Source organism: Hemitrygon akajei, unplaced genomic scaffold (genome assembly GCF_048418815.1).
Source record: "Hemitrygon akajei unplaced genomic scaffold, sHemAka1.3 Scf000174, whole genome shotgun sequence".
NCBI lineage: Eukaryota > Metazoa > Chordata > Chondrichthyes > Myliobatiformes > Dasyatidae > Hemitrygon > Hemitrygon akajei.
Genome location: NW_027332060.1, coordinates 767855 through 785158, shown reverse-complemented (window position 1 = coordinate 785158; position 17304 = coordinate 767855). Strand labels below are relative to the sequence as shown.

The 17304-nt window shown below is 43.8% G+C and overlaps 1 protein-coding gene across 1 annotated transcript; it reads right to left on the bottom strand.

Moving 5' to 3' along the window:
- Positions 1-259: 259 nt before the first annotated feature.
- On the bottom strand, positions 260-976 carry LOC140724229 (epidermal differentiation-specific protein-like). Its single transcript, XM_073038708.1, has one exon. The coding sequence runs from the start codon at positions 914-916 to the stop codon at positions 383-385; it is 534 nt and encodes a 177-aa protein (XP_072894809.1). The 5' UTR covers positions 917-976; the 3' UTR covers positions 260-382.
- Between the last annotated feature and the right edge of the window lie 16328 nt (positions 977-17304).

The following is a 17304-nucleotide window of genomic DNA, read 5'->3' as shown; positions in this document are numbered from 1 at the left end:
CTTTCCCCACTTCCCCCACATTCTAGAAACTCACCGACCTCACCCACCCTTGACCAGTGCCTTTGAAAAGCAGAAATGCTCGGATACAGGAAATCTGAAAACAAGCAGCGGGTTCGAGAGATGGCCGCTGATCATCAGCGCCTCTGACTGCCAACGTTTACTGCGCTCCAAGACGCCACCCTCGCTTACACACGCACCGCGCTCCCCAATGACATGTCGACAGTTTAAATGAAGAAAGAATTGGACAATGAGACCCACAGAAGGTTATTAGCATTTATTAAACATTTTACTTGAGCAATAACAAAGCGATGGCCCAGATCCATCCAACCAGGCTCTGGGGTTTGGAGCTCCGGCTGAAAGCGGGACGCCAGTACGGGACTCCTCAAATCTCGAAGTCGCTGTTCTTCACGGCCCGGACTGAAGACAGCTTGTCATTCCATTTGAACTGGCAATAGTTGTCCCATTCGTCATCCTGGAAGGTGATGAGTCGCGGCCCGCTCTGGTTGAGGTCCTGGTAGAGAATCCACACACCTTGCTTCACCTTATGGGAAGAGACGAGGTTGTCGAAGCCGGATCTCGACAGATTATCCGTCGTTTCCTTAATGCTGCGGCTCTTGCCCTTGTAGTCGACGTGTTCGTACAGAACGATGTCCGGGTTGAGCATATCCTCCTTCACCAGGCGCAAAGAGCTAATGTTCTGATCCAGAGTGCCCAGGTTTCCGTGGTCTCCTGGGCCAAACACCTTGAATTGCCCCTTGTGATCGCTGTCGGTGTACACCACCCAGTGCCGGCCAATCACTCTGACCGAGCGGGCAGTATTATTGAAGTTCAGAACAGAAAGATCTTTCACATCGTCCACAAATTCCTTGTCCTCCCCTGTAAAGTCGGGATTTTCGTACAGGATGATTTTACTCATCTTCTCAGAGCGCCGAGTTCCGTCCACGAGTTTACAGAGGAACAGCTGCAGCGAGAGAGAGCTGTTTCTCGGGTTTAAATCTCCCCAGTGTTCGGTCAAACAACCAATGGCAGCCAGCAGCCAATCACGCTTTGGAGGAGCGGCCCTCTTTGGGAGGGGCCATACCTGAGAATCAAGGTTGTTGTTTCGGAGGGTTGGTGAAGCGTGGGTGGTGTCCGATTCGAGTAGCTGGGATGTCAGGGCTGTGCGAGATGAAGGAATATGGGCAGACAGCTGGAAGTGGGACTGAGCCTTACGATGATGCGGACTGCTCAGAGCACAGCCACCAGAGTTTTAACGAGGTGCTGGGGTTCCACAACAGACAATAGACAGTAGGTGCAGGAGTAGGCCATTCGGCCCTTCGAGCCAGTACCGCCATTCAACTGTACTCAACTCCCCTTGTTATGAAGGCCAGCATGCCATTAGCTTTCTTCACTGCCTGCTGTACCTGCATGCTTGCTTTCAGTGACTGATGTACAAGAACACCTAGATCTCGTTGTACTTCCCCTTTTCCTAACTTGACTCCAATTAGATAGTAATCTGCCTTCCTGTACTTGCCACCAAAGAGGATAACCTCACACTTATCCACATTAAACTGTATCTGCCATACATTTGCCCACTCACCCAACCTGCATTCTCATAACATCCTCCTGACATTTCACACTGCCACCCAGCTTTGTGTCATCGGCAAATTTGCTAAAGTTACTTTTAATCCCTTTACCTAAATCATTAATGTATATTGTAAACAGCTGCGGTCCCAGCACCGAACCTTGCGGTACCCCACTGGCCACAGCCTGCCATTCCGAAAGGGATCCGTTAATCGCTGCTCTTTGCTTCCTGTCAGCCACCCAATTTTCAATCCATGTCAGTACTCTGCCCCCAATCCCATGTGCCCTAATTTTGCCCACTAATCTCCTATGTGGGACTTCATCAAAAGCTTTCTGAAAGTCCAGGTACACTACATCCACTGACTCTCCCTTGTCCATTTTCATAGTTACATCCTCGCATTAGTACCTTTATTGTCTCAGCGGAAAAACTCGTGAACTGACACAAACGAATATCTTTGTGTGCACAGACTAAGTTTTCCTGACCTTCCATGAACAACCAATGAACAGAAGATATTAAACTAGTGATAGAGGAGTTTCTGCTGCCGGCCACATGTTCCTAGTCGTCCAGTTTCGAATCTCCGTGTGTCCATTGGACTCCTCACCTAGTTATAGTCGTTCCCTTTCAGAGTTACCTCCACCTGCACAGTTGAAGCGTCTGATGTTATATTCATTTCTTACCATTTCAGATGTTGCATTCCAAGGTTCACAGCGGTAGTGCTGTGTGGGACTGTCCTCCACGACCTACGGCCAATGACACTGGAATGCAATTTTTGAACTGGTCACTCTGCAGGAGAACAACTATCACGGATGTGAGGTTTTTGACGGACAGGTGGATATTCGAAACTTGACGGCGAGGAACACGCGGCCAGCAACAGAAACTCCATTTTAACCGGTATTCTATTTTCTGTTCTTTGATTGTTCGTGGAATGTCAATATAATTATGGAGAGGGATAAGTCTGGACTAGGATTGAGATCTTTGATTGGAAAAAGGCTAACTTTGAGGAGATGCGAAAGGATTTAGAAAGAGTGGATTGGGACAATTTGTTTTATGGGAAGGATGTAATAGAGAAATGGAGGTCATTTAAAGGTGAAATTTTGAGGGTAGAGAATCTTTATGTTCCTGTTAGGTTGAAAGGAAAGGTTTAAAGTTTGAGAGAGCCATGGTTTTCAAGGGATATTGTAAACTTAGTTCGGAAAAAGAGAGACATCTACAATAAATATAGGCAGCATGGAGTAAATGAGGTGCTCGAGGAATATAAGGAATGTAAAAAGAATCTTAAGAAATAAATTAGAAAAGCTAAAAGAAGATACGAGGTTGCTTTGGCAAGTAAGTTTTAAATAAATCCAAAGGGTTTCTACAGTTATATTAATAGCAATAGGATAGTGAGGGATAAAATTAGTCCCGTAGAGAATCAGAGTGGACAGCTATGTGTGGAGCCAAAAGAGAATGAGGAGATTTTGAACAATTTCTTTTCTTCGGTATTCACTAAGGAGAAGGATATAGAATTCTGCAAAGTAAGGGAAACAAGTTCAGTAGTTATGGAAACTATGATGATTAAAGAAGCGGAAATACTGGCGCTTTTAAAGAATATAAAAGTGGATAAGTCTCTGGATCCTGACAGGATTTTTCCGAGGACCTTGAGGGAACTTAGTGTAGAAATAGCAGGGGCTCTGACAGAAATATTTCAAATGTCATGAGAAACGGGGATGGCGCCGGAAGATTGGGGTATTGCTCATGTTGTTCCATTGTTTATAAAGGGTTCTAAGAGTAAACCTAGCAATCATCGGCCTGTAAGTTTGACGTCAGTGGCGGGTAAATTAGTGGAAAGTATTCTTAGAGATGGTATATATAATTATCTGGATAGATAGGGTGTGATTAGGAAGAGTCAGTTATGGATTTAAGCATGAAAGTTCATGTTTGACAAATCATATTGAATTTTTTGAAGACGTTACCAGGAAAGTTGACGAGGGTGAAGCAATGGATGTTGTCTATATGGACTTCAGTCAGGTCTTTGACAAGGTTCCACACGGAAGGTTAGTTAGGAAGGTTCAATCGTTAGGTATTAATATTGTAGTAGTAAAATGGATTCAACAGTGGCTCGATGGGAGATACCAGAGAGTAGTGGTGGATAACTGTCTGTCAGGTTGGAGGCCGGTGACTAGTGGTGTGCCTCAGGGATCTGTACTGGGTCCAATGATATTTGTCATAAACATTAATCATCTGGATAATGGGGTGGTAAATTGGATTAGTAAGTATGCAGATTATAAAATATGTGGCGTTGTAGATAATGAAGTAGGTTTTCAAAGCTTGCAGAGAGATTTCGGCCAGTTAGAAGAGTGGGCTGAAAGTTGGCAGATGGGGTTTAATGTTGATAAGTGTGAGGTGCTACATTCTGGTAGGAATAATCCAAATTGGAAATACATGGTAAATGGTAGGGCATTGAAGAATGCAGTAGAACAGAGTGATCTAGGAATAATGGTGCATAGTTCTCTGAAGGTGGAATCTCATGTGGATAGGGTGGTGAAGAAAGTTTTTGGTATGCTGGCCTTTATAAATCAGAGCATTGAGCTTAGGAGTTGGGATGTAATGTTAAAATTGTACAAGGCATTGGTGAGGCCAAATTTTGTGTAGAAGTATTGTGTACTGTTCTGGTCACCGAATTATAGGAAAGATGTCAACAAAATAGAGATAATAACTCTCAACTCATGTCCTCTTGTTTGAATCTCCCCTACTCTCAATAGAAAAAGCCTATCCACGTCAACTTGATCTACCCCTTCATTATTTTAAATACCTCTATCAAGTCCCCCCTCAACCTTCTACGCTCCAAAGCATAAAGACCTTACTCGTTCAGCCTTTCTCTGCAACTTAGGTGCTGAAACCCAGGCAATATTCGAGTAAATCTCTTCGGCACAGAATTTTGTGAAGTCCTTGTAACCTACTTTATAGAATGCCTAGAATTTCCCTAGCACACAGCCCTCTATTTTTCAAATCTCCATGTACCTATCTAATAGTCTCTTGATAGGCGCTAATGTATCCCCTCTACCACCGTCGCTCGCAGTGCATTCCACGCACCCACCACACTCTGTGTGAAATCTCTACCTCTCACCAATTTCTGGACCAATTTCCAAACACCTCAAAGCTCTACCCCTCGTGGTCTTCATTTCAGACCTGGGAAAAAGCCTCTGGCTATCGACACGATCAATGCCTCTCATCATCTTACACACCTATGTCAGCTCAACTGTCACCCTCCATCCCTCCAAGAAGAAATGGCCAAGTAGACTCAACCCATTCTCATAAGTTATGCCCTCCAATACAAGCAACAGCCTTGTAATCTCCTCTGCATTCTCTCTGTAATATCCAAATTCTTCATCAAGCGAGGTGACCAGAACTGACCACAGTACTCCGAGTGGCGTCTGACCAAGGTCTTGTATAGATGTAACATCACCTCACGGCTCTTGAACTCCATCCCACGGTTGATGAAGGCCAACATACCATACACTTTCTTGACAAAGCCGTCAACCTGCACAGCAGCTTTGAGTGTCCTATCGACACAGACCCCAAAATCTCTCTGATTATCCACACTGCCAAGAGACTTACCATTAATACTATAATCTGCCATCATATTTGACCAGTCAAATGAGAGACTTCACACTTATATGGGATGAAGTCAATCTGACGCTGTTCAGCCCGGTTCCGCATCCTGTCGATGTCCCGCTGCAACCTCTGACGGCCCTCCAGGCTATCTACAACCCCCTCAACTTCTCAGTCATCTGCAAACTTACTAAACCACCCTTTTACTTCTTCATCCAGGTCAGTTATTTATGAGACATAATCTGATTAGGGATAGTCAGCATAGCTTTATCAAGAGCAGGTCGTGCCTTACGAAACTGACCGAATTATTTGAGGAAGTAACAAAGCACACTGATGAAGGTATGGATTTCAGTCAGGCATTTGATAAGGTTCCCATGGCAGCCTCATTCCAAAAATAAGGAGGCATGGGATCCAAACAGACCTTGCTTTGTGGATTCAGAATCGGCGTGCACACGGAAGGGAAAGGGTGGTTATATATGGTTTGTTTTCTGCATGGAGGTCGGTGACAAGTGGTATTCGGCCGGAATCTGTTGCGGGACTCCTCCTCTTTGTGATTTTTTTAATAACTGACCTGGATGAAGAAGTAAAAGGGTGGTTTAGTAAGTTTGCAGATGACTGAGAAGTTGAGGGGGTTGTAGATAGCCTGGAGGGCCGTTAGAGGTTACAGCGGGACATCGACAGGATGCGGAACAGGGCTGAGCTGCGTCAGATTGACTTCATCCCAGATAAGTGTGAAGTCTCTCATTTGACAGGTCAAATATGATGGCAGATTATAGTATTAATGTTAAGTCTCTTAGCAGTGTGGATGATCCGACAGATCTTGGGGTCTGTGTCGATAGGACACTCAAAGCTGCTGCACAGGTTGAGAGTGTTGTTAAGAAGGTGTGTGGTGTGTTAGCATTCATCAACCGTGGGATGGAGTTCAAGAGCCGAGAGTTGATGTTACATCTATACCAGACCTTGGTCAGACGCCACTTGGAGTTCTGTGGTCAGTTCTGGTGACCTCGCTTGGGGAAGGATTGGACATTATAGAGGAAGTGTAGAGGAGATTACAAGGATGTTGCTTTTATAGGAGGGCGTACCTGATGAGAATAGTTTGAGTGTACATGGCCTTTTCTCCTTGCAGCAATGGAGCATGAAAGTTGACCTGACAGAGGTGTGTAAGATGATGAGGGACATTGATCGTATCGATAGCCAGAGGCTTTTTCCCAGGTCTGAAATGATGACCACGAGGGTGTAGAGTTTTGAGGTGTTCGGAAGTGGGTACAGAAGGGATGGCAGAGGTAGGTTTTTACGCAGAGTGTGGTGGGTGCGTGGAATGCATTGCCAGTGACGGTGGTAGAGGGCATATATTACCGTCTATCAAAAGACTATTAGATAGGTACATGGAGCTTAGAGAAATAGAGAGCTGTGTGCTAGGGAAATTCTAGGCATTCTCCGAAGAAGGTTACAAGGACTTCACAAAATTCTGGGCCAAAGGGCCTGCCTGCAATGTGCTGTAAAGGTACAGTGGCATGCAAATGTTTTGGTACCACGGTCAAAATTTCTGTTACTGTGAATAGTTAAGCGAGTAGAAGATGAACTGATCTCCAAAAGTCATAAAGTTAAAGACGAAACATTCTTTTCAACATTTTAAGCAAGATTAGTGTATTATTTTTGTCTTGTACAATTTTAGAGTGGAAAAAAAAGGAAAGGAGCACCATGTAAATGTTTGGGTACCCCAAGAGATTTGAACTCTCATATAACTTTTACCAAGGTCTCAGACCTTAAGTAGCTTGTTAGGGCTATGGCTTGTTCACAGTCATCATTAGGAAAGGCCGGGTGATGCAAATTTCAAAGCTTTATAAATACCCTGACTCCTCAAACCTTGTCCCAAAGATCAGCAGCCATGGGCTCCTCTAAGCAGCTGCCTAGCGCTCTGAAAATTAAAATGAATGATGCCCACAAAGCAGGAGAAGGCTGGACGAAGATAGATAACGTTTTCAAGTAGCCGTTTCCTCAGTTCGTAATGTAATTAAGAAATGGCAGTTAACAGGAATGTGGAGGACAAGTTGAGGTCTGGAAGTCCAAGAAAACTTTCCAAGAGAACTGTTCGTAGGATTTCTAGAAAGGCAAATCAAAACCCCCGTTTGACTGCAAAAGACCTTCAGGAAGATTTAGTAGACTCTGGAGTGGTGGTGCACTGTTCTACTGCGCAGCGACACCAGCACAAATATGACCTTCATGGAAGAGTCATCAGAAGAAAGCCTTTCCTGTGTCCTCACCACAAAATTCAGCATCAGAAGTTTGCAAAGGAACATCTAAACAAGCCTTATGCATTTTGGAAACAAGTCCTGTGGACTGATGAAGTTAAAATAGAACTTCTTGGCTGCAATGAGCAAAGATATGTTTGGAGAAAAAAGGGAGCAGAATTTCATGAAAAGAATACCTCTCCAACTGTTAAGCACGGGAGTGGATCGATCATGCTTTGGGCTTGTGTTGCAGCCAGTGACACGGGGAACATTTCACTGGTAGAGGGAAGAATGAATTAAATTAAATACCAGCAAATTCTTAAAGCAAACATCACACTGTCTGTAATAAAACTGAAGATGAAAAGAGGATGGCTCCTACAACAGGATAATGATCCTAAACACACCTCAAAATCCACAATGGATTACCTCAAGAGGTGCAAGCTGAGGGTTTTGCCACGGCCCTCACAGTCCCCCAACCTAAACATCATCAAAAATCTGTGGATAGACCTCAAAAGAGCAGTGTATGCAAGACAGCCCAAGAAGCCTTTTGCAAGGAAGAATGGGCAAAAATCCCCCAAACAAGAATTGAAAGACTCTTAGCTGGCTACAGAAAGCGTTTATAAGCTGTGATACTTGCCAAAGGGGGTGTTACTAAGTACTGACCATGCAGGGTGCCCAAACTTTTGCTTCGAGACCATTTCCTTTTTTTTTCTTATCTTGAAACTGTAAAAGATGGAAATAAAAAAGTAATCTTGCTAAAAATATTAAAGAAATGTGTCATCTTTAACTTTATGGCTTTTACAAATCAGATCATCTTTTACTCGCTTAGTAACTGAAATCTTGACCAGATGTGCCCAAACTTTTGCATGCCACTGTGCATGTCCTACATTATTAAGAGAGTGGTGTGTGGCAGGCGCTGTCATAGGTTTGTGCGTACAAGATGATGGCGGGGTTGGGATCTGGTATGATTTTGTTTTGGAATTTCATATCTGTTGGAATATTTGTAGAGTGGGAGTGGTGAAGGTCTTGAAGATAATGCATAGTCACTGAGGGTCAGTGGGTGAATGTTTAGAATAACCGAGTACGTTGCCCAGAATTGGGGGGCGATGCTGGGGGACAAAGTCAGAGCAGAGGGTGGGGGTCTTGAAGATCATGGTGTCTTGCCCAGGGTCAGAGTGTGTCTGGCGCGCATGTTCAGTGTTGCCGAATACGTTTCCCAGGATTGTTGGCAGTGCTGGGTAATTCAGTTCAGAATTGCTGAGTGTGATTAGGTTTGGTATTCTGATAGGGTTGAGGTGGTAATATATGGACAGTGGGAAATTATTTCTCTTGTTTTTGTCGATTTCGTGAATGAAAATTCAGTGTCACTGCAACGTGCCATATTTGAATATCCCGCATCTTCTAAAAAAATGGTTTTATGGCATTTGTATTCTTGGGATCATGCACATCAGCAGCTTGTCGTGTGGGTGCAGTTTTGCAGCTGTTGTTGTGTTGTCCAGTTTCAGCCTGTTCTCTCTTGTGGCCCATTTGCTTTCTTTATTTAATTGTCCACTGTGAAGGAGATGATTTCTTGCAATCTAAAGCCTCTTCCATAAAGAGGATTTGAGGAAAGAAAGCAGAATAAAGGGTGTAGTAAAGTAGAAGAGCTAAACTGCGTGTACTTCAATAAAAGAAGCATCAGGAACAAAAGTGATGAACTGAGAGCTTGGATACGTACATGGAATTATGATGTAGTGGCCATTCCAGAGACTTGGCTGGTACCAGAGCAGGAATGGATTCTCAATATTCCAGGATTTCAGTGCTTTAAAAGGGATAGAGAGGGGGGAAAAGTGGAGGAGGGGTGGCATTACTGGTCAGGGACACTATTACAGCTACAGAAAGTGTGGGTAATGTAGCAGGATCCTGTTTTGACTCAGTATGGGTGGAAATCAGGAACAGGAAGGGAGTAGTTACTCTACTGGGGGTATTCTACAGAACCCCTGGTAGCGGCAGAGACACCAAGGAGCAGATTTGGAGACAGACTTTGGAAATGAGCACAAATAAGAGGGTTGTTATCATGGGTGACTTTAACTTACTTAATATTGATTGGCATCTGATTAGTTCCAATGATTTAGACGGAGCAGAGTTTGTTAAGTGTGTCCAGGACGGATTCCTGTCACAGTATGTTGACAGGTCGACTAGGGGGAATGCCATACTGAATTTGCCAAAGGTCTAAACAACATCTAGCTGCGAAAACTCTCCAGTATCAGTTCTGGCACTCCGAATTTCATCCCCCTTCCACTCCGGTTTAAACCCACAAACCCCTCCCCTACACCGTAAGGGAATGTTCCCCTTCTAGTTCATCGCAAACCATCTTGTCTGAACAGGTCTCAAATTCCCAGGGGCAGGATCCCGTCACCAGTCGCTCTCGCTCTCTCTATCAGAAGAAAGGACACTGAATGACTGTGGTGTTTAGAAAGGAGAATGTCTCAGACTGATTTATTTAAAGAAATGGCGTGAACACGCAGAAAGTTGGGAAGCAACTGTCAGAATTGCCTTGCATCATATTTTATATTCCATTGTGTCATGAAGTCTGTTGCTCGCTGCTGAAAACAGAAAGGGTTAGATATAACCTCATACAACACACACAAAATGCTGGTGGAACACAGCAGGCCAGGCAGCATCTATAGGGAGAAACGCTGTCGACGTTTCGGACCGAGACCTTCCGTCAGGAACTAACCTTACCCCTAACCCACAACTCCTAAACCAGCCAAATATTGCTCGGCTCATTGTTTGAAATGAAGGGCGAAGGCCACTACTTGGAAATATACCCACAAGGAAATAGAACATTGTTAATATTTTTTCCGGCTTTTCATTTCCAACCAGACTACTGCTTGCGGTTTGTATCAGTGATCAAGAATTCATTAGCTGAGTGATAAACTTCTTCTCGCCATGCTGCTGTTTGTATCACTGAGGTTGTGTTTACATGCTGGGATTTTTCCACAGCTTATATAAAGATAAAGAACTGTTCTAGAATCAGCAATACACGTTTCATGCGAGGGCTGTACAGCGTTAGCCTGTTCGGTTTTCAAAATACGTTACTTCAGGTGAATACATCGTTATATATCTGTTTCTTTTATTCTGTCCGGGTAGATTGTAATTGTTTGGAGCCCTTCTCGGTGGCCGGTGGAAGTAAAGATTTTTTTGATTATATTGAAGATCTGGATGCTTGATAAACACCGGGTAAGACCCAAATATATAACAGCAGAATGAGGCTGTTTGGTCCATTGAGTCTGCTCCGCCAGTTCATCATGGCTGATTCAACATTTTATCTGAGGCCCAAACTCCTCCCTACTGCTCGTATCCGCTCAGTACATTAGGATTAGTAAGTACTGTTACTAAGATATGCGGCGTTGTGGATAATGAAGTAGGTTTTCAAAGCTTGCAGAGAGATTTAGGCCAGTTAGAAGAGTGGGCTGGAAGATGGCAGATTGAGTTTAATGTTGATAAGTGTGAGGTGCTACATTTTGGTAGGAATAATCCAAATAGGACGTACACGGTAAATGGTAGGGCGTTGAGGAATGCAGTAGAACAGAGTGATATAGGAATAATGGGGCATAGTTCCATGAAGGAGGAATCTCCTGTGGATAGGGTGTTGAGTAAACTTTTGGTATGCTGGCCTTATAAATCACAGCATTGAGTATAGGATTCGGAATATAATGTTAAAATTGAACACGGCATTGATGAGGCCGAATTTGGAGTAAGTTTGGTCTTTATTCTTTGGAGCGTAGAAGGTTGAGGGGGGTATTAATAGAGGTATTTAAAATTATATAGGGGTATAGATAGAGTTGACGTGGATAGGCATTTTCCACTGAGAATCGGGGAGATTCAAAGAAGACGACATGAGTTCAGAATTAAGGGGCAAAAGTTTAGGGGTAAAACGAGGGGTAACTTCTTTACTCAGAGAGTGGTAGCTGTGTGGAACAAGCTTCCAGTAGAAGTGTTAGAGGCAGGTTCTATATTGTCACTTGAAGTAAAATTGGATAGGTATATGGACAGGATTGGAATGGAGGTTATGGGCTGAATGCGGGTCGGTGGGACTAGGGATGAGTAAGCTTTCGGCACGGACTGGAAGGGCCGAGATGGCCTGTTTCCGTGCTGCAATTGTTAAATGGTTATATGGTTATATAAGTATTCATTGATGACTTTGCTCACTTCCACAGCCTCCAAGCACATCTTCCTAGCTTTATTTCTAATCGGTCCTATCTTCACTCCCGTCAACCTTTGGTTTTTCACATAATTGAAGAATGCCTTGGGGATCATCTTTATACTACCCGCCAAGGCCTTCTCATGCCCCTTATTCCTCTCCTCAGCTTTTCTTAAGCTCCTTTCCAGCTACCATATATTCCTCAATAGACTCATCTGATCCTTGCTTCCGAAACCTCACGTATGCTGCCTTCTTCCATCTGAGTAGATTCTCCACCTCAATTGTCACCTGTGGTTTCTTCACCCTACCATTCTTTATCTTCCTCACTGGGACAGGTTTATCCTTAACATCCTGCAAGAGATCTCTAAACATCGACCACATGTCCATAGTACATTTCCCCGCAGAAACATCATCCCAATTCACACCCGCAAGTTCTAGACTTATAGCCTCATAATTTCCCCTTCCACAAATAAAAATGTTCCTGTCCTGTTTGATTCTATCCTTTTCCATGATAATGCTAAAGGCCAGGCAGCGGTGATCACTGTCCCCCAGATGCTCACCCACTGACAGATCTGTGACCCGACCCGGATCGTTACCTAATACTAGATCTAGTATGGCATTCCTTCCCCCTAGTCGGCCTGTCAACATACTGTGACAGGAATCCATCCTGGACACACTTAACAAACTCTGCTCCGTCTAAATCATTGGAACTAATCAGATGCCAATCAATATTAAGTAAGTTAAAGTCACCCATGATAACAACCCTCTTATTTGTGCTCATTTCCAAAGTCTGCCTCCAAATCTGCTCCTCGGTATCTCTGCCGCTACCAGGGGGTCTGTAGAATACCCCCAGTAGAGTAACTGCTCCCTTCCTGTTCCTGACTTCCACCCATACTGACTCAAAAGAGAATCCTGCTACATTACCCACCCTTTCTCTAGCTGTAATAGTATCCCTGTCCAGTAATGCCACCCCTCCTCCCCTTTCCCCCCCTCTCTATCCCTTTTAAAGCACTGAAATCCAGGAATATTGAGAATCCATTCCTGCCCTGGTACCAGCCAAGTCTCTGGAATGGCCACTACATCATAATTCCAAGTACGTATCCAAGCTCTCAGTTCATCACCTTTGTTCCTGATGCTTCTTGCATTGAAGTACACACACTTTTGCCCTTCTACATTACTGCCTTTATACAATTAATTCTGTTTCTCTTTGCTCAAAGCCTCTCTATATGTTAGATCTGGCTTTACTCCATGCACTATACTTGCAGTAGTCGCATGACCTTTATCCTCCTCCACCTGAGTATCTGCTCTAATACTCTGGTCCCCACCCCCGAAAATCTAGTTCAAACCCCCTACTGTGCCTCCTAAACTTTTCTACTATGCTTCTAGCATCGAACTATCCACAGCCCAGTCGAACATTAGTCGAACTGTGCTCAAACATTTGACGCTTGAACTTGCCAAAGGTCTAAACAACATCTCACTGCGACAACTCTCCGGTATCAGTTCTGGCACTTCGAATTTCAACCTCCTTCCACTCCGGTTTAAACCCCCAGCCCCGTCCCGTACACCACAGGCAAACGTTCCCACAAGGGTATTAGACCCCCTCCAGTTCATCGCAAACCATCTTGTCTGCACAGGTCTCAAATTCACAGGGGCAGGGTCCCGTCACCGGTCGCACTCTCTCTATAAGAAGGAAGGACACCGAATGACCATGGTGTTTAGAAGAGAGAATGTCTCCGACAGATTTATTTGAAGAAATGGCGTAAGACTCGCAGAAAGTTGGGAAGCTACTGTAAGAATTGCTTTGCATCATATTTTATATTCCATTGTGTCACGGTGTCAGGTCTGACAAGGTGGTCAGCAGCACAGGAGCGCCGCAGGGAACCGTACTCTCTCCGGTCCTGTTCACCCTGTACACATCAGACTTCCAATATAACTCGGAGTCCTGCCATGTGCAGAAGTTCGCTGATGACACGGCCATAGTGGGGTGTGTCAGGAATGGACAGGAGGAGGAGTATAGGAAACTGATACAGGACTTTGTGATATGGTGCAACTCAAACTACCTGCGTCTCAATATCACCAAGACCAAGGAGATGGTGGTGGACTTTAGGAGATCTAGGCCTCATATGGAGCCAGTGATCATTAATGGAGAATGTGTGGAGCAGGTTAAGACCTACAAGTATCTGGGAGTACAGTTAGACGAGAAGCTAGACTGGACTGCCAACATAGATGCCTTGTGCAGGAAGGCACAGAGTCGACTGTACTTCCTTAGAAGGTTGGCGTCATTCAATGTCTGTAGTGAGATGCTGAAGATGTTCTATAGGTCAGTTGTGGAGAGCGCACTCTTCTTTGTGGTGGCGTGTTGGGGAGGAAGCATTAAGAAGAGGGACGCCTCACGTCTTAATAAGCTGGTAAGGAAGGCGGGCTCTGTCGTGGGCAAAGTACTGGAGAGTTTAACATCGGTAGCTGAGCGAAGGGCGCTGAGTAGGCTACGGTCAATTATGGATAACTCTGAACATCCTCTACATAGCACCATCCAGAGACAGAGAAGCAGTTTCAGCGACAGGTTACTATCGATGCAATGCTCCTCAGACAGGATGAAGAGGTCAATAATCCCCAATGCCATTAGGCTTTACAATTCTACCGCCAGGACTTAAGAACTTTTTAAAAGCTATTATTAATGCTTTTTGAGATAGTGATTTAGATGCATATCATATTTTTTACTGAGTTAAGTATTGTATGTAATTAGATTTGCTACAACAAGTGTATGGGACATTGGAAAAAAGTTGAATTTCCCCATGGGGATGAATAAAGTATCCATCTATCTATCTAACTATCTATCATGGAGTCTGCTGAAAACAGAAACGTTTAAACATAACATCATGCTATCTTTGCTCACATCTACAGGTGGGTGGCAACTGTCCAACCGGTTGAACCTGATTTCAGCAGAAAGGCCGTACCCTGTTCTGAGAAATGCGTAGGTGTTGGAACCTGGCCAACATACAGGGCCGCAGTTTGCACAGAGACAAGGAGCTCTGAGTTTCACAGAAAAGCAACCGGCAACGTCCTGCACGTAGGAAGATCTTCTGATTCGGAAACCCGGAGCAACACACACAAAACTCTGAAGAAACACAGAACAGCACAAAACAGTAAATAGTCGACATTTCGGGCCGAGACCTTTCATCAGGAACTAACCTTATCCCTAACCCACAACTCCTAAACCAGCCAAATATTGCTCGGCTCATTGTTTGAAATGAAGGGCGAAGGCCATTACTTGGAAATATACCTACAAGGAAATAGAATATTGTTGCCATTTGTTTCCGGCTTTTCATTTCCAACCAGACTATTGTCTGCGGTTTGTATCATGATCAAGAATTCATTAGCTCAGTTATAAAGTTTTTCTCGCCATGCTGGTGTTTGTATCCCTAAGGTTGTGTTAACGTGTTGGAAATTTTCCACACCTTATATGAAGATAAAGAACTGTTCTAGAATCAGCAATACACGTTTCATGCGAGGGCTGTACAGCGTTAGCCTGTTCGGTTTTCAAAATACGTTACTTCAGGTGAATACATCGTTATATATCTGTTTCTTTTATTTTTTTTCGGGTAGGTTGTAATTCTTTGGATCCGATGTCGGTGGCCGGAGGAAGGTTTTCAAGGGATATTAGAAACTTGATTCGAAAAAAGAGGGATGTCTACAATAGATATAGGCAGCATGGAGTAAAGGAATTGCTCGAGGAATATAAAGAATGTAAAAGGAAAATTAAGAAAGAGATTAGAAAAGCTAAAAGAAGTTACGAGTTTGGTTTGGCAAATAAGGTGGAAGTAAATCCGAAAGGCTTCTACAGTTATATTAAAAGCAAGAGGATAGTGAGGGATAAAATTGGTCCCTTAGAGAATCAGGGTGGTCAGCTATGTGTGGAGCCGAGGGAGATGGGAGAGAGTTTGAACGATTTCTTCTCTTCGGTATTCACTAAGGAGAAGGATATTGAATTGTGTAAGGTGTGGGAAACAAGTAAGGAAGTTATGGAACCTATGACAATTAAAGAGGTGGAAGTACTGGCGCTTTTAAGAAATTTAAAAGTGGATAAATCTCCGGGTCCTGACCGGATATTCCCCAGGACCTTGAGGGAAGTTTGTGTAGAGATAGCAGGAGCTCTGACGGAGATCTTTCAGATGTCATTAGAAACGGGGAGTGTGCCGGAGGATTGGCGTATTGCTCATGTGGTTCCATTGTTTAAAAAGGGTTCTAGAAGTAAGCCTGGCAATTATAGACCATTCAGTTTGACATCAGTGGTGGGTAAATTAATGGAAAGTATTCTTAGAGATAGTATTTATAATTATCTGGATAGACAGGATCTGATTAGGAGTAGCCAGCATGGATTTGTGCGTGGAAGGTCATGTTTGACAAACCTTACTGAATTTTTTGAAGAAGTTACGAGGAATGTTGACGAGGGTAAGGCAGTGGATGTAGTCTATATGGACTTCAGCAAGGCCTTTGACAAAGTTCCACATGGAAGGGTAGTTAAGAAGGTTCAGTCGTTAGGTATTAATGCTGGAGTAATAAAATGGATTCAACAGTGGCTAGATGGGAGATGCCAGAGAGTAGTGGTGGATAATTGTTTATTGGGATGGAGGCCGGTGACTAGCGGGGTGCCTCAGGGATCTGTTTTGGGCCCAATGTTGTTTGTAATATACATAAATGATCTGGATGATGGGGTGGTAAATTGGATTAGTAAGTATGCCGATGATACTAAGGTAGGAGGTGTTGTGGATAATGAGGTGGGTTTTCAAAGCTTGCAGGGAGATTTATGCCTGTTAGAAGAATGGGCTGAACGTTGGCAGATGGAGTTTAATGCTGAGAAGTGTGAGGTTCTACATTTTGGCAGGAATAATCCAAATAGAACATACAGGGTAAGTGGTAGGGCATTGAGGAATGCAGTGGAACAGAGAGATCTGGGAATAACAGTGCATAGTTCCCTGAAGGTGGAGTCTCATGTGGATAGGGTGGTGAAGAAGGCTTTTGGAACGCTGGCCTTTATAAATCAGAGCATTGAGTACAGAAGTTGGGATGTAATGTTAAAATTGTACAAGGCATTGGTAAGGCCAAATTTGGAATATTGTGTGCAGTTCTGGTCACCGAATTATAGGAAAGATATCAATAAATTAGAGAGAGTGCAGAGACGATTTACTAGGATGTTACCTGGGTTTCAGCACTTAAGTTACAGAGAAAGGTTGAACAAGTTAGGTCTCTATTCATTGGAGCGTAGAAGGTTGAGGGGGGATTTGATCGAAGTATTTAAAATGTTGAGAGGGATAGATAGAGTTGACGTGAATAGGCTGTTTCCATTGAGAGTAGGGGAGATTCAAACGAGAGGACATGATTTGAGAGCTAGGGGGCAAAAGTGTAAGGGAAACACGAGGGGGTATTTCTTTACTCAGAGAGTGATAGCTGTGTGGAATGAGCTTCCTGTAGAAGTAGTAGAGGCCAGTTCAGTTGTGTCATTTAAGGTAAAATTGGATAGGTATATGGACAGGAAAGGAATGGAGGGTTATGGGCTGAGTGCGGGTAGGTGGGACTAGGTGAGATTAAGAGTTCGGCACGGACTAGGAGGGCCGGAATGGCCTGTTTCCGTGCTGTGATTGTTATATGGTTGTATGGTTATATGGAAGTAAAGATTTTTTTTGATTATATTGAATGTCGGGATGCTTGATAAACACCGGGGTGGAGAGCTA

Excerpts from the sequence above, each read along its gene's own strand:
- LOC140724229 (XM_073038708.1), bottom strand. The coding sequence starts at position 916 with ATGAGTAAAATCATCCTGTACGAAAATCCCGACTTTACAGGGGAGGAC.